At 45.8% G+C, this 17,617-nt stretch overlaps 1 protein-coding gene across 1 annotated transcript in view; it reads right to left on the minus strand.

Annotated features, from left to right (window-relative positions):
• CMTR1 (cap methyltransferase 1) overlaps positions 1 to 17,617 on the minus strand; it is a 1,053,443-nt gene that overhangs the window by 517,520 nt on the left and 518,306 nt on the right. The window contains exon 12 of the mRNA XM_086925906.1: positions 13,216 to 13,348. Coding sequence (XP_086782032.1) covers positions 13,216 to 13,348 — 133 coding nt within the window. The remainder of the gene's footprint in view (positions 1 to 13,215; positions 13,349 to 17,617) is intronic.

Raw genomic sequence — 17,617 nt, forward strand, 5'->3', positions numbered from 1 at the left:
GCCCTTAGGGTGGCATAAGGCATGCTGCAGCTCTTAGGGAAACTCTTTAGTAATCCTTCCCTAGGTACCTGGGTTACTTTACTAGGGACTTGCAGGGGTACTGAAGTCATTGGCTAATTGTAATAATCAGATAAAGGGACACTGGCCTAGAGGACTGGTTAGCAGGCCTCAGTGCACTGCCAGAGTCGATAATCCGCCTCTAACAGCTAAAAAGGAGGCAACAAGTGGTGGGGACAATTGCCACAAAAACCCAGTTTCCTACAGCCATAATGCCAGAAGATTGAGGCCATTTTATCAAAATGTGTTTCTTGTGGAAACGCATGTGCAATATAAGCCAACAATTTAGTAATATTCAACAGGTATAAGCAAATGTCCTGCCATCCTGCATGCCACACAATTCCGGATACTACATTGCTAGCCTATTGCAAGGGAGAGGAAAGGTCACATGTGACATGTGAAATGAAAAATCGTTGTTTGGGAAAGATGGACTTCATCGTAGCTGTTGTCTGCAGTACTTGGGTTTGTTCGGTGGTTACTGCTAGTTTCTTATCCAGAATGTGTTGTAGATGTCAAACCTAGGCACAAATCATAGGATTTTCTCACATTTCTTTGAAGGAGGATTCCAGACACTCCAAGGATTAACAAAAGTCGTAACAGCCAGCACTCCCTCTGCTATGCAGACGAAAAAAAGTCCACCACTTGCGTGGGCAGACCTAGGCCAGAAAAGCATTAATATATATATATTTTTTTTTTTAATCAGGAGATTTTTCAGAACCCAGGATGGATAGAGATTTGCCATTGACTGGAAGTTCCTCAGTAATCCATTACAAAAATTACGAAATCCATTTTTTTTCACCCCATACTTTGGCATTGGTAACACTTTACATTTGATTTAGCAAAACCAGGAGTCCAGATTCAATGAATCAAGGAATCCTACTGTCCGTTGTAAGTTCCTGCAAAAGTCCCACTGTACAAATAAAAAAGAAGGCAAAACATATGTACTGCTTCATACAGGACCTCATGGCAATCAATAACAGTTATTCCCAGCTAACATTCTTTTGTGTATTCCAAGAGCTGCCTGTTGGTTAACTATTGTAGACCCATGCTCTGTCTTCTTTTCCATTCCTATACACAGGTAAATTAGACTCGTAGCTACGCTTCTTCTACAGAATTACAGGAACACATGGCTTCAGAAGTCTTCTATTAAATTTGTCTACCATTTTCTCAGGTGATGCAAGAAAATACAAGGGGCAAACGGAAAAAGAGATGAAGCAGAAGTCGCGATCTGTGTAATAAGGCGAAATAAAACGAATTGACTTGTATCCAAATAGTCTTGGACCTGGGGAGAATCACCCTTTTATTGTCTTCTTTCATTTCCCTCAACAAACAGAGCAGGTAGATCTTCAATGGTCGGCATGGGGTACAGCACAGATAATTTATTGACGAGCAGATGGTTGATGATGACTTGGCCGACAAAGGCTTCAACAATTGTTGTCTTCCAAGGTTCTGCTCCATACAGAAGGACTGATTTTACATTGGCGTTAAAAAAGCCTGCTCTTGGTTTGCAGCATTAGGTCTTTCGACCTCCAGATTTTTAGCTAAATGAAGGCAACCCTTGCTTTGCCGATTCTTGCCTTTGACGTCACCATCTGTGCCACCCTGCAAGGCTATGGCTATGACCCTGCCAGGTAGGTGAAGGGCTCAACCTCTTCCTCATCGCCTGCAGAGTGACTCCAGTTGTGCTTGCCTTATTAGCCTTCAGAATCTTGTCTTGTTTCACCTGTGAATGTTGAGGCCAAGTTGTGCCGATGTGGCCTGCAACCTTGACGTCTTCTCTTGTATCTGAACATGGGTGTGGGAAAGTAGGTCCAGGTTGTCTGCAAAGTCCAGGTCATCAAGCTGCATCCAAGGTGTCCACTGCACCCCATTTCTTCTCCTTGCTGTGGATGTCTTCATGATACAGTCTGTGGCCAGCGGTAAGTGAAAAGGTAAAAGCAAACAACCGTGGAGTACTTCGGTTCTCACTTGGAAGGGTTCTGTGAGTTCTCCTCAATGGACTTTCTTGCAGGTCAACCCCTCTTAAGAGTTCCTAATGATTCTTACAATATTATCTTGCACACTGTAGTGGTGGAGGAGTTTACAAAGGGTCTCACTGTCCACACGTTTGAGTGCCTTCTCACAGTCGAAGTCGACAGAGGGGGGAGTTCCATTCCATTGACTGCTCAATGATGATGAGTAGTGTAGTAGTCTGGTCTGTACAGGATGTATCTCTTGGAAGCCAGTTTGCTGATCTCACAACTGAGCTTCAACTTGTTCCTTCATTCTGTTCAGGATGAATCTGTTGAACACTTTGCCTGGGGTTGATAGAAGAGTTATCCCTCTATAGTTTGTGCAGTTACTCAGGTCACCTTTCTTGGGGATCTTGATTAGAGAACCACCCCTTCCAGTCTGACCACACCTTTGTCCTTTTCCCAGATCCCTACAAATATGGTTTGGAGCATGTCTACTGATGTTTAAATGTCTGCCTTCAGTGCCTCCGAAGGAATGTTGTAGGGTCCTGCTGCCTTCCCATTTCTCAGATGTTTGATTGGTAGCCATATTTTGTCCTTGGTTGATCTGCTGCAGTCAATTGGTTAAGTCCTTGTCAGCTGGCTGTATGTCTGGTAGAGACTGTGGCACGGGCTGGTTCAGCAGTTCTTCAAAGTGCTACACTCTTCTTTGTTGTTGGCCTTCGTTACCCATGATTGTCTTTCTAGCTTTGTCTTTTACAAGTCTTTCTGGCTTGCTGCATTTGCCAGAGACTTTCCATGTTAAGTCGTAGAGTTCTTTCAAGTTTCCATGGCTTGCTGCTTCTGTGGCAAAACCATCAATGAATCTTCGCTTCTCTCCTGTTACGTTTCTAGTAGCTTGTTTGTTGATTCGGTATAGTTGCTGGAGCTTTTGCTTTATCTGCTCTCATTCAGCTAAGGTTGACTCCAGCTTTCTTTTCCTTTCTCTCTTGAACTTTGTGGAGAGTCTCGTTGGAGATCTATTCTTTATGCTGGTGTTTCTTGGGACCCAGTATCCTTCTGGCAGGTTGATGTCACTATTTCTTTGGTCTTCTCCCACCGACTTGTTACTGGGTCTCTGTCATCCCCTACATCTTAAGTGATTTGGAACTTGTTACTGAGTGCGACTGAGCATTCATTCCATTGCTGTGGATCTTTGAGGAGGGTGGTGTTATATTGCTGGCAATGGTTTGTTGCTTCCATCCATGCTTTCTTCAGTTTTAGCCGAATCTGGCCACAACAAGTTGATGGTCCGATGCAAAGTCTGCTCCTTTCATTACTCCTGCAGTGACCTCGGGAACTTCTAGTAAATACATTTGATTCTCTGTTGAATGGCCTGGTGACACCCACGTTGCCTTGAGTATTCTTTTGTTTGGGAATACACTACTGCATATCCCCATACTGTTCAGGGCACAGAGATCTGAGAGTCATTCACAATCTCAACTAGCGGGTTATCTATCCTCCAACTGGACACTCTCTACCCCCAATCCTCCCTATACCCCCATCCTTGTTAACTTCCTGCTCTCGTGCTCAACCATTGATTTGTAGTTTGTTTTCTCCGCTGACACTTGGGCTGTCCTGCCGGACTCATACAATGTCCTCACGTTCCATGTCCCGATGGTGATGGTTGAAAGCAAACAGGCCCCCAAGAGGATTCTGAACGGCTCTGATGGAAATAGGGAGCGAATTCCAGAGTTGCGCGGCCAAACTACGAAAGGACCAGCCACCCGCTCTGGCTTTAAGAGCAAGCGGAGTACAAACCAGCGCTGCGTCGGCAGATCTCAGAGGACGATGCAGCACGTAAAACTCTAGCAGACCAGCTAACCCCAGGGGTGCCTGATGCGCCAGGATCCTATGCGCCACGCAGAGCGACTTAAATTGGATACGCTTCTCAACAGGCAACCAATGGAGTTTGCGAAGCACGTGAGAAACTGAGCAAGATTTTCGGGAGAGCCACCAGCGTGCGGGCAGCTGCATTCTGTGCTCTCTGTAGACGCTTAACACTAGCCTTATTGGCACCCAGGTAGAGGCAATTGCCATAATCCAGTCTGGATAGAATTGTAGCCTGAATAATGGTTTGGTGTACTTTTGGAGGAAAAAAAACCCAGCAGCGGCTTCAGGCCGCGCAGAAGCCCAAAACACGCCCCAGCCACTACCTTTGATTGGGGGTCAAACGTCAGACCACTGTCAAACCAAACGCCGCAATCCGGTCAACATTGCTCTGACCACAACCCCCAATCTTTCCCAAACAATAGAATCTCGGACTTACTAGTGTTCAGCTGTAAACAGTTTAACGTCATCCAGTCCGCAATTGCTTACAGGTCCTCTTTAAACTTGGTCAGGTTGGTGCACCTTTTTTGGGAGAAAGCGATCACCAGTTGGGTGTCGTCAGCATACGACACCAGAGACAAGCCCCTTCCCTTCGATAGCACGGCCAAAGGCCGGACATAGATGTTGAACAGTAGGGGGCTTAACACTGAGCCCTGCGGCACCCCCTGATGCAAGGCAAACTCCTGGGAGTGGAAAGAAGGGACAAGAACTTGAAATGACCTCCCCCACAGAAAAGACCGTAGCCAATTCAGAGCCTCATCCCTGATGCCTATTTCCTGAAGGAGTCGTAAAAGTATTGCATGGGAGACGGTATCAAAAGCGGCGCTTGGGTCCAGAAGGACCAGGGCCGCTGAGTCACCGTCATCCAAATTAGCCCGGATAGCCTCCGTAACTACCAGCAGAGCAGACTCAGTGCTGTGGCAGGCTCGGAAACCATGTTGAGATGGATCAAGGATGGCATTCTGCTCAATAAACTTAGAGAGAATGGAGTTCACATGCGATTCAGCCGGCTTCGCCAGGAAAGGCAATTGGGAAATAGGGCGGTAATTGGCTGACTCAACGGGGTCCAGGGATGGTTTTTTAAGCAATGGGGTGACCTTAGCGTGTTTCCACGCCCCTGGTACAGAAGCCGATGCCAAAGAAAGATTGACCAAGTCAATATTCAGCGGGGAGAGGAAAGTGTGGAACTGTATCAACGGGTCGGCTGGCGAACCTGATTTGATCTTCAAACAGAGGGCCTCAAATTCCATCTGTGACAGCAGAGGAAAAGATGACACGGTACTATCCACAATGGAATACGTGGCAACCAAAGACACTGCCTGAGGGGGCGAAGTCGGGGTGGGTAATCCAAGATAAATCTTTTCGACTTTGTTCACAAATAATGATTATTTTAGTAGAATAGTCTGATTAAAAATGGCTGATCAGCAGACGAGGCTCCATAAAGCATGTGCAGTACTTCAGGAAATAGAACCCCAAGCAAACAAAACATTTCACTTTAACATATTGCAGGGGCAAGCAATAGATTTAATTTAATAAGCTTGTAATCTGCAAATCTAAAACTATCAATTTCTGAAAAAGGAATTATTGAGCAACTGAAGTTTAAGAACAATAGTTACTTACCTGTAATCTGTGGTTCTCCAGTATTGGTGTCTTTCATAGATTCACATGCCTGAATCATTCCCCGTCGTCGGAGTGGGAGTCCCACGGTACATAAAAATAGCAATAATATGCCATAATTATACAGTAAATACCACTAGAATAAACCAGGAAGTAAAGTAGCCCAACTACAGTAGGAAAAAAAAAACTTCCACATCTATGACTATCATAGTCATTTTGTATAGACCAAACTACAGCCAATCAGGCGCCAGCACCCACCAGAATGTTCTCCCCAGAGGCTCAGGCTCTCAGATTTTCTCGCAAGGAGTGAAGGTAACCCAAACTAGCCTAAAAGAGCCTCTGAGGGGAGGTGGGCGGGTTGCATGTGAATCTATGAAAGACACCAATACTGGAGAACCACAGATTACAGGTAAGTAACTATTGTTCTTCTCCAGTATTAGGGGTGTCTTTCATAGATTCACATGCCTGAATCAGAGTAGCTAGCAGTACATCCTTGTCAGGCAGATGAGCATGTTTGTCCAGCTTGCCAGTGAATAGTACATAAAACAGTATCATAGAATATACCCATATTGTCTACGTATAGTAGAATACAGTTCTGCAAGCAAATGTAACAAACATAGCATAAACAGAGCCTGACAGTGAAAAAGGAGGTGGGAAACAGAGGCTCACCTTATTTGAAAAGGTTCCGCAGGACTGCTCGACCCACAGACGTGTCTGCTTCGCTGGCTGTCTCCAGACAGTAATGCTTTGTAAATGTATGGCGACTAGCCCAAGTAGCCGCTCTGCAAATTTGCTGAATTGGAACTCCAGCAAACAAAGCCGTTGATGAAGATATTGCTCTTGTGGAATGAGCTCTAGGAGCTGTTTGCAGCGGCCGTCCCGCTTGCGTATGGCAAAAGGCAATGGCAGACGAAATCCATCTTGCAATTGTCTGTTTAGAGACTGCCTGCCCCTTACGAATAGTCCCGTAAGTGATGAACAGCTGATTGGAAGAGCGCAAGGCGGATGTTCTCTGCAGGTAGAATTTAAGACATCTCTTGACATCCAAGGTATGCAATGCTTTTTCTGCTTGTGATTGCGGATTAGAAAAATATGTTTTCAGAATTATAGGCTCATTGAGGTGGAATTCCAAGGGTACCTTGGGAATGTACTTTGGATTAGTGCGGAGCACTACAGAGTCGCTTGTAAATTGCAGAAAAGGCTGTTGGATTGTAAAGGCCTGGAGGTCACTGACTCTTCTGGCGGATGTCAACGCCAGTAACAATGCCACTTTCCACGAGAGATATTTGAGGTCAGCCTTGTGAATGGGTTCGAAAGGATGACGCATAAGTTGTGCCAAGACCACATTGAGATGCCACATCGGTGGAGGTCGGCGTATTGGAGGAAACATCCTAAAGAGTCCCTTGAAGAATTGTTGTACAACCCTAGTCGAGTACAAGGAAGTAGCACCGTCTTGCCGATATCTGGATATCGCTGCTAGGAACACCTTTAAAGTTGCGTGAGATAGACCTAATTTTGCTAAATGTAGGAAGAACGGTAGAATCTCTTCCGGTGTTGCTGAAAACGGGTGAAGCCCATTTGCCTGACACCAAATGCAGAAACGTCTCCATTTTAGACTGTAAGTCCTTATTGTGGACGGTGCCCTCGCCCTGGCCAGTACCTCTTTGCATTCTTCTGGGATGTTCAAGTGGGCGAACTCCCGGTATTCAGGCGCCAGGCTGCTAATTTCAGAGATGCTGGATCTGGGTGGCAGACCTGTCCGTCCTGCATACTGAGTAGGTTCGGGACTGGATCTAATTGAATTGGTTTGCACTCTGATAGTAGGAGGAGTTCCGTGAACCAATATTGGCGTGGCCATCTGGGTGCAATTAGGATTAGTCTGCACGGTTCCCTCTTCACTTTCCGCAGAACTCTGGGTACAAGAGGGATTGGTGGCAATGCGTACGCATAACTTAGGGACCAGTCCAGAGAAAACGCATTCCCTTGAGAGTCCTTTTGGGGATGCCAGCTTGCGAAGAGCTTGCATTTGCTATTGGTCTTCGTAGCGAATAGATCTATGTCTGGGCGACCCCATAGTCGAAAGATGCGCTCCACCGTCTGTTGGTGAAGCTCCCACTCGTGAGTGGAGACCTTCGTTCTGCTGAGCGTGTCTGCCAAGACATTCTCTATCCCTGGAACGTGCACCGCTTGAAGATGTACATCGTGTTCCAAAGCCCACGTCCACAACTCCTGGGCTTCCTGGGAGAGGAGGAGAGATCTAGTTCCCCCTTGCTTGTTGACGTAGTGCATGCTTGTTGTGTTGTCCGTCTTTATCAACACATTGGAACCTTGAATGACTGCATGAAACGCCTTGAGCGCCAGGAAAATGGCTCTCAGCTCCAAGCGGTTTATGTGCCAACGCTGCTGCAGGGCAGTCCACTTGCCACTGATAGTGAGGCCCTGAAGGTGCGCTCCCCAACCCTCGAGAGAGGCATCTGTCGTGATGGTGAGGCTTGGTGGCTCTTGGAGAAACGCACACCCCTTCTGAAGATGTCGTTTTTGCATCCACCATCTGAAAGAGTTTTGCATGGTCGGTGTGATCCTGATCATATCCTCGAACGTTCCTGAGACCTGTAGCCACTGCTGGGTCAGTTCTTCCTGTAGAGGCCTCATTCTGAGGCGACAGTTCGGTAGCAATGGGATGCAAGAAGAGGCCATCCCCAGAAAGGATTTGAATATCCGAACAGAAACTGACTTTTTTGACAACAGTTTCTGTGCCATGTCCTTTATCCTGAGTTGCCTTTCTTCCGAGACAAAGGCTCGAAGTTCCTGAGTGTCCAAAGTTGCTCCCAAAAAGGTTTGTCTTTGTGACGGTTGAAGTTTGGATTTTTCGTGGTTGATGGAGAGGCCCAGGGACTGGAACAGGTGTAGACATAGTTGCAGATGCGAGTGAACGACTGCTCGAGAACTGGCCTTTATAAGGCAGTCGTCTAAGTATGGGAATATTTGGATTCCCTGTAGCCGGAGATGCGCCGCCACTGGAGCCAGAACCTTGGTGAAAACTCTTGGCGCCGACCGTAGTCCAAAAGGAAGAACCTTGAATTGGTAATCCCTGCCAGCCACCCTGAAGCGCAGGAACTTTCTGTGACGAGGTAGAATTGGAATATGGAAATACGCATCTTGGAGATCTAAAGTGACCATGTGATCCCCTGCTGCCAAAAGATGCAATATTTCCTGGAGCGATAACATTCTGAATGTCAATTTTCTCAAGTATTTGTTCAGAGCGCGAAGATCTAGAATCGGGCGCCACTCTCCATTCTTCTTCTTTATCAGAAAGAATCTGGAGTAAAACCCCATTCCTTTCATCTTTTGAGGCACGCTTTCGATCGCTCCCTTCTGCATCATTATTCTGATTTGAGCAAATAATTCCTTCAGGTGAGCTGGGGGGGGTCCTTTTGGAGCAACGTTTGGGGGAAATTTCTCGAATTCTAGGGCATGACCCCTGGACACTATGTCCAGGACCCATTTGTCTGATGTTATTGACTGCCAACTTGAGTAAAATTTGGATATTCGCCCTCCAATTTTTTCTTTCGAATAGGGCAGCGGTGGCGGCAGGTGAAAAATTTCATTGTCTTTTATCCTTTCCACGGTAACTTGTTCTACCCTTGTTTTGGGGATAGGAAGGCTTTCTTTGGTTGTAAGACTGATAGCGTTGAGTCTGGTACCTTTGGTTATTTTGCCTGTAAGAGGATTGCTGGCCATATCCACCTCTGGTAGAGGACGCTCCCCGTCCTCTCGCTCCCCGAAAGGGCGGCTTTCGAAATTGAAGAGACACTAAGGATTTCGCAGTTTCAGAATCCTTCTTTATAGTTTGCAAAGCTTCTTCTACCTGAGGTCCAAACAGATATTCACCATCATATGGTAGATCCAGTACCTTATGTTGAACTTCTTGCCTAAAAGAAGTAGATCGCAGCCACCCCTGCCGGCGAAGAACTGCAGCTCCTGCCAGCTGCCGAAAACCTGTTGAGGCCACATCCACAGCTGAATCAATAATCTCCTCCGAGATTCTTTGGCCTTCATGAAGTATCTTGAGCGCCTCAGTCTTTGAAGTTTCAGGTATAAGATCAAGATATGGTGCGATATCAGACCACATTTGCCGGTCATATCTACCTAATATGGCCAATGAATTTGCCGCTCGAACTGTCGTAGCCGCCATTGTAGAGACACGTTTTCCTATAGAATCCAAGCGTTTTCCATCCCTGTCAGGAGGGGCCGTCAGCTGGGACGAAGGATTTCTAGCCCTCTTCTGTGCCGCTTGAATTATTACAGAGTCCAGTTTAGGCTGTCCTATAAGGCATGCTGGAGATTTGTCTGGAGCCCTGTACTTCTTCTCCAAACGTGGTAGGACTGGAGGAATGGATGCTGGTGTTGCCATGACCTTAATTCCCTCCTGCCAGATGAAATCAATAATGGGAATCGACTTAATCTGTCGCCTTGGTTGGTCTTTAAAGTCATAAAGAAAACAATCTTGCTCTTTATGCTCCATATCAATATGAAAACGTTTAGTGGCGCGTTCCATCAAGAGATGGAAGCCAACTACATCCACTGGTGGAGAAATCGAAACTGCATGGCACGAAGGGGAAGGTGTGTGCTCCTGATATTCATCCCACTCCGACTCATCTTGAACCTCACCTTCCTCCCTTTGTTCCTCCTCCTCCGAAGACAAAGGGTCGGCTCCTTCCGCCTGTACCTGTGAAGCAGGCGATGTAGGAAGTACTGGCTGCAAATTTGGTGTCGGCACCTCAGTATTAGGAGTAGTCGGCTCTGAGGCCGCTGGTTCTGAAGGTGGAAACCTCCTGTAGTAATCGTCCAACATGTATTGGAGATTGGACAGTAAAGCCATAGGCACTTGAGTGAGTGGCAAGGAATCCACCTGGGATGGCATCTGCACTTCTGGATGATCTTCCTCCTGCTCATCCTCCTTCAACTGGATATTCAATTCAGAAGGACTTGTAGCCACTCCAAACCTCTGATCTGTTTCTTCCTCACTATCCGAGTCCAGAAGACGATCAGGAACTTGCGTCGTCGGTTTTGGTGTAACGAAAACCGTAGACGGAGACCATACTTGCAACGCGGTACAGGATGAAAACTGCGGCGTCGACGGCGCGTTTCCCAATGTGTCAGTGGCCGATATTGTAGGTGCCTTTGAAATTGACGTCGACAGGATGGACTTCGTCGACGGTACATCCTTCGATGACGGTACGCCATTCGTGGACGGTACCCCCTTTACCGACGGTACACCCTTCGTCGACGGTACGTCCCTCGTCGACGGTATACCCTTCGTCGACGGTGCGCTCTTCGTCGACGGAACGCCCTTCGTCGACGGTATGCTCTTCGTCGACGGTTTCGTCTCCGTCGACGGTATGCTCTTCGTCGACGGTATGTTCTTCGTCGACGGTATGATCGTCGACGACTGGATGGCCGTCGTCGACGGAATGATCTTCGTCGACGTGGAGGCCTTCGTCGACGGAACGCTAGTCGTCGTCGGAATGACCTTCGTCGGCGGCAGCGCCGTCGACGATATTGTCGCTGACGATCTTCTCGACGACGGCAAGGCTTTCAGACTCGATGTCGACGAGGAATCGCCGACGGCCGTCGTCGACGAGATAGGCCTTACCGTCACGTAAACCATAGTTGGGGAAGACGCCGCCGTCGTCATAATCATTGACGATTTAGGAGATGAGAAAGTCATCGTCGACGTGGATGACGCATCGGCGGAGGTCTTCGTCGACGAGCTGACAGTGGAAGGCGTCTGAAAAGATGAGTCCTGAGAAGAACTCTTGACAGTTTTTTGAGGCAAGTTCTTGGCGGGCTTTTTATGAGACGAACTCTCCAAGCCTTTGCCTGAAGAGGCAGCCTTTGAACATGAAGGTTTGTCAGAACCCTTTGTTGGTTGATTTTTCTTAGCAACCTTAGCCTCAGAAGATGGTTGATGTTCAGACGCAGGCCTCTTCCTAGACACTGAAGTGGAACCCGAGGCAATACTGTCAACATCAGACACAGCCTTATCAGAATTCTTTAGCCTTTGTAGCCACAAAAGCAATCGACCTTCTCTGTCTCTCTGGGTCTTTGGAGGAAATTTCCTGCAGATCTTACAGTCCTTGACTAGATGATCTGGGTAGAGACAATATATGCATTTCTCATGAGGATCCTCTTTAAAAAGCCGGAGCTTACCACAGGACTCGCAGGCTCTGAACAGAGACTTCCTTGAAGACATTTCAACTAGAAAGTAGAGATATTTCAAAAGAAACTGAGCAGAGCTCAGGGAGACTCCCTTCACACGACGTGCAGTAGAAAATCTGAGAGCCTGAGCCTCTGGGGAGAACATTCTGGTGGGTGCTGGCGCCTGATTGGCTGTAGTTTGGTCTATACAAAATGACTATGATAGTCATAGATGTGGAAGTTTTTTTTTCCTACTGTAGTTGGGCTACTTTACTTCCTGGTTTATTCTAGTGGTATTTACTGTATAATTATGGCATATTATTGCTATTTTTATGTACCGTGGGACTCCCACTCCGACGACGGGGAATGATTCAGGCATGTGAATCTATGAAAGACACCCCTAATACTGGAGAATCCTATCTCCACAGTCTAAGTAACAAACACAAGACAAGTGGACACCAACAAGAGGAGCTCATAGGGTACGTCTACCTTGTTTATTACAACATGGACTAAGGAAGATTATATTGCACTAACCAAGATAGTGTTTTTACTGCTATGTTGTGTCCTTGCACAACAGCTTTCCAGCCTCTTAACAGGAAAATAACTACAGTCATGTGAATCTATGAAAAATCAAACTTAAATTTTGTGACTGCAAATATCATCCATAGGTAAATATTGCAAAAGGAGTCAATTTCAAATTATAATTGCACTGAGAAGAGCTGATAAGATCACTGGTCAAAGAGGGCAGGCCTACCGTGTTGTGGTCTATTAAGATCAGATTGAAAAGTTCATTGACATCAGTACATACAAAATTAGGCGTCCAGACTGGCAATCAATTAGAAGAAGGAAACGCCAGAAAAGCCCATAAACAACAGCACTGGTTCCCAATTAATGACCGATGTAAATCTACTACCCTACATATCATACACAAAGATTTGAGAACTAAAAAATCCAGGAAGACACAAGCATGCATGAATAACCCACCACACTGCAACCAGATACATCACAACAGCCAATACAGATGATCCGACAGCTAACTAATGTTTTTGAAATAAAACGGAGTTTGATACTTGGGATTTCAGGGCCAGGGTTCTGAAATGACCATACAACCCCAAAGAAGAGGCATGCATGTAGTATCATACACAGTTTAAAGATTGAGGTAATCGCCCTTCCAGAATAATAGACTATTTAATTATGTCAAAAGCTGCACACAAAGGATTATACCAGAGACAACTACAAGTCTTCATAAACTGTGTGTGTGTGTATGGTAGCAATGTTGAAAACAAAAACAATGTGCATTAAATGAAACAAAGCAATGACGTTTCCTACAGCTTCAGAAGTAGAATTTACAGCTTTTCTTTGCAGCTCATTAAAAACTAGTAAGAGTTGGCAGAGCGGCTCATTCAATTGATTTGAACATCAATGACTTCTATCAGAATGTCTGCTACTTAAAGTAGGTGGGCTGCAGAACCAAAATCAATTTTTAAAACAAAATATATCTTACAATCATAACACTCACCTCTCCGAATTTGCTGGACGGCTGGTGACGGGTTTAAAAATAGACACTCGCTCAAAGCAGCAATAAAGTAAATAGACGAGCCCCACGCTGAAAGGAGTGAACAAATCAAAGGTTTTGCATATAAAGTGGCCTCCTACAATTAAAAAAGGAGGGATATTAGTGGGTACGAAATGGCATCAAGCCTTTTTAAATCTACATTTTATATCTATACGACATACTAAGACATGGGATATTGAGAGGATCCAAACAAAACACATTAACAGTCTATTGACAAAGTACATGTTAAATGGCAATAGTTCTTTACGCTCAAAAAAAGACCCTTTCTAATGCTCATTTTAATAACCTCTGAAGCATGAACGCCTTAAAAGCAAACCCAGAATTAAACCTGTGACCTTATACTACAGTTAATGCATTTTCCAACTTAAGACTGACTCCTTGAAGCACTATCTAAATATGTTGTAAGAGAAAAATAGTTAGCTGTTCCAGATCTATGAATAAGAAAAGCAAAAGAACATGGCACAAAAGGTACCAGCCTGTAACACTGAAGGTGAATATCTAGACTTGGTACTTAACTACTAATTCCACATTTCAGTGGTGGGAGTTAGTGAGTCTTGTTTGAGTACCAGGAGATAACCTAAACACTTCACCTGTTGGATGTCCAGTTTGAGCACACTTGGTCACCTAAGCCATTTTACATCTTTCAGACATTTGGTGAAGGGTTCTAGCCTAGATAGAGGCACAGCTTAGAAGATGTAATGGCATATATTAGCACATTTAATCTGACGCTCCAGTCCACACTGGTATCTCACAAATCTTTCCAGAGATAACAGAGCTGTGAAGAGGGTATGGGGTCTTTGTGAACACAGCCATAAAGTATAGTTACTTACCTGTAGGTGTAGTTTTTCAACTTAAACTCATTTCTGGATTCACATGCTGTGCATTATTTCACCATCTAGTTGTTGGGTACGGAATTCTCCACTATTCTGTAGTCCTACTTCTATATTTTGTTGTTATTGGGTAGCGACAGACACTCCATTTGGTGCATCCTGCGACATCGTACTCCCTCCTCCAGAAACCCTCACCTTTGGTCGCCCTCTTTAGATTCTTTATTTTGGTCTATTTCCATCTTTTGGTGGAAGCAGGTGGGTCGTTTGTGAATCCTGAAAACTCAGAGCTGCAAAACTCACCTACAGGAAGGAAACTATGCATTATGCAGTGTGAATCTTTGCTGGATTCACATGTTGGAAAAAACAAAGTACAATAACGCAATTTTCACAATCAGAAATTGGGGTATAAGCGTGTATTCACAGAATAGAAAAAAATATTTAAGCAATAATTTATGGCACAATTTATACAAAGGGTGAGTGAGCAAACCGTGACGAGGTACAAGGAAATCAGCCGATTTCCTTACCACAGGCAAGTGACTTAAAAGGGTGACTTATGTTTGTAGAAATATAAATGAAAAAAAGTCACAATCAGTTAGCATCCCATACTCAATATTGTGATACAAATTGAAGTATAGAGTAAGAGACGTGTCTCTTCGTTTATATTCAAGCGTAATCGCTGGATTGCAAGGAATTTAAAATCTAATTTCACCTACTATACCTTCGCTTAGTTTGGATTCACATGTTGTGCATATATTTTGTAGCTTTTTTTTTTACTCTTGTGGTTGGGTTGAAGATGAGTCGTGGATTTGTAAACGGATTTAAGACCCGCTGTCCTACTCGAGCTTCCTTGTTTATTTGAATGTTTATGCAGTACTGTTTTGTTAAAGTGTGTACTGATGACCATGTTGCTGCCATGCATATCTCTGTAAAGGTGTGTTTGCTGGAACGGCAAAGGTTGATAATTTCTTCCTTGCTGGATGTGCTCTAGGTGTGGAGGTCAGTTTTTCTCCTTCCCTTATGTGTGACAGCTGACTTGCATGTGGAATCCATCAGGTAATTACTGCTTTCCTTATATTATTGTCTGCAAAGGAAACCAATAGTTGTTTTGTCTTTCTGCTTGACTTTGTTTGTTCAATGTAGTACATTATGGCACGTCTTGCGTCTATTGTGTGTAGTGCCCTTTCTGTGTGAGCTCTTGTTTTATTTATTTTTTAAACGTGGAATTTGTATTGTTTGGATAATGTGGAAGTGTGACACAACTTTAGGTAAGAATTGTGGATCTGTCTTCAAGACGATCCTGTCCTTGCAAGTGTGTTTATCTCCCTTACCCTATGCAGAGATGTGATGGCCATCAGAAATGTTGTCTTTCGGGTGTGCATCTTTAATGAGGACTTGTGCAGTGGTTCAAACAGTGCCTTCATTAATTGTGTGGTTTTAGATTCCATGTGGGTGCAGGTACTTTCAATGGTGGAGCAATTCTTTTTGCCCTTCTAGAAACACCTTCATTATTGGAGCTGTGAAGAAGCTTCTTTCTATGTAACTTCTTGTGTTAGCCACTGTTGCCGTTAAGTAACTTGGAGTCTATCAGGTGTGTTAGGTATTTTAACACTGTTGCGTCCTTTGAGTTTTTCTTTAATAGTCATCTTTAAGACAACAAAGAGAGTACCTCTTCCATTTTGCTATGTAGCACTTTCTTGTTGTTGGCTTTCTTGCTTCTCTTAGACTAAGTCTAAGTCTTCAGGTGTTAGGCCAAAAGGCTCAAAGCGCTGGTTCTGGGTGTAGTACCCTTCATTCTTTCATTGATATTAAGTCTTGCTGTGTTGGTAACTTCAGATTGTTTAAATGAGCCATTTTGATAAGCTCTGAATACCACGTCTGCCTCACCCATTGTGGGGCAATTAGTTTTAGTGTCATTTTGCTCCTCTTGCATTTGCTGATCACTCTGTGCCATAGAGGTGGGGAGGGGGGAGGGGGGGATAAAGCATAAGCAAATATCCCTGACCAGTATAGTGAAAGTGCATTCCTTGAAGATTGGTTGTATAGTTCTAGTCCCCTTTCTATTTCGCTAGGCGTGCTTATAGGTAGCCATGCTGACGCGCAGCGGTCACGCGCAGCAGTCACGCGCAGCGGTCTCGCCGGACTGACGCCGGAGTTACGCCAGAGTTCAGCCCGTCTGTGCCCGTCCGGGCCCAGACGGGCATAGGGCCGGCATAGGGCATAGGGCCGGTCCCCCTGCCCGACTCACGGATGCCATCTCCGGCTTTCATCAGGTACACGAGGGATGACCTCATGCTTTGGCGGCCACCGAAACTCGCCGCATGTAGGTATGTTCACGAGGGAGGGCAACCGTTCCTGCCCTGCGGGGCCTGTAATACGGGTCTGGTAACGGCCAAAGACAATTGTTTGTTGTCAATGGCCCTGTTGAACTGTCGGTCCCTCCCTAGTCATGCAACAGAAATTAATTCCCTCATTCTCGACCACAAGTTGGACGTCTTGTTTTTAACAGAAACCTGGATCTCTTCCAGCTACGGCCCGGATATGGTCAGAGCACTCCCACCAGGTTTTCTTATATCTCACCTAGATAGACCAGTAGGGCGGGGAGGTGGAATTGCCATCCTTTACAGGGATACGTTAACCTGTAAAGTCCAGGATGGAGGGATGAGCGACTGTGAGAGCTGTCAATTCTCTCTACGGTTGTCGCATACCGCTTCCTTGGCAGGCCTCCTTGTCTATCGCCCACCTGGGACCATGGGCAACTTCCTCAACTCTTTTCTTGAAACGGTCGCGCTTCTTGCCTCTTCCACAGTCAACTTTGTGGCACTAGGTGACTTTAACATCCATTTTGATGACCCCTCTGACTCTCTGGCAGTAGATCTTCAGGGTGATCTGAAAGCATTTGAGATTAACCTGGTCAATTCAGGTGCAACGCACGGGAAGGGACACTTGCTCGAACCCATTTTTTCGAACTCGGAACGCCTTAAAGTACTGCCCGCGCTGGTTCTGCCCTGGACAGATCATTTTATGGTTCCGGCCCTGTGGCAGTTTGATGTCCCAGTGGTACCTACACCTAGAGTATACACGGTGGAAAGAGCCTGGTCTAGGCTCCCTGTGGACACCTGGGCAGTACACTTGGAGGCGACACGTCCCTCCCCCGGGCCTGACCCGCTAGTCGCTGATGCAAACTTAAACACCTGGTTGACCAACTCGCTCGATGCTATCCTCCCGAAGAAAAGGGCGGGTGTCGGGGATGGGGGTCTCCGGGTTGGCCCTGGAATGGCTCGCGTCCTTCTTAGAAGATCGGACGTTTGAGGTCTGGGAAGGCCACGAGAAGTCAACATCGGTTCCTCTCCAGTGTGGTGTGCCACAGGGCTCATCGCTGAGCCCCACACTATTTAATATCTATATGGCCCCACTGGAGAGTGTGGTACTGCCACTGGGTATCAAGATCATCAGCTATGCGGATGATACCCAGTTGGTGGTTGGGCTTCCCCAGCCGGCGAACCAACCCGACATGC

This window comes from Lissotriton vulgaris, chromosome 6, assembly GCF_964263255.1.
Source record: "Lissotriton vulgaris chromosome 6, aLisVul1.2, whole genome shotgun sequence".
NCBI lineage: Eukaryota > Metazoa > Chordata > Amphibia > Caudata > Salamandridae > Lissotriton > Lissotriton vulgaris.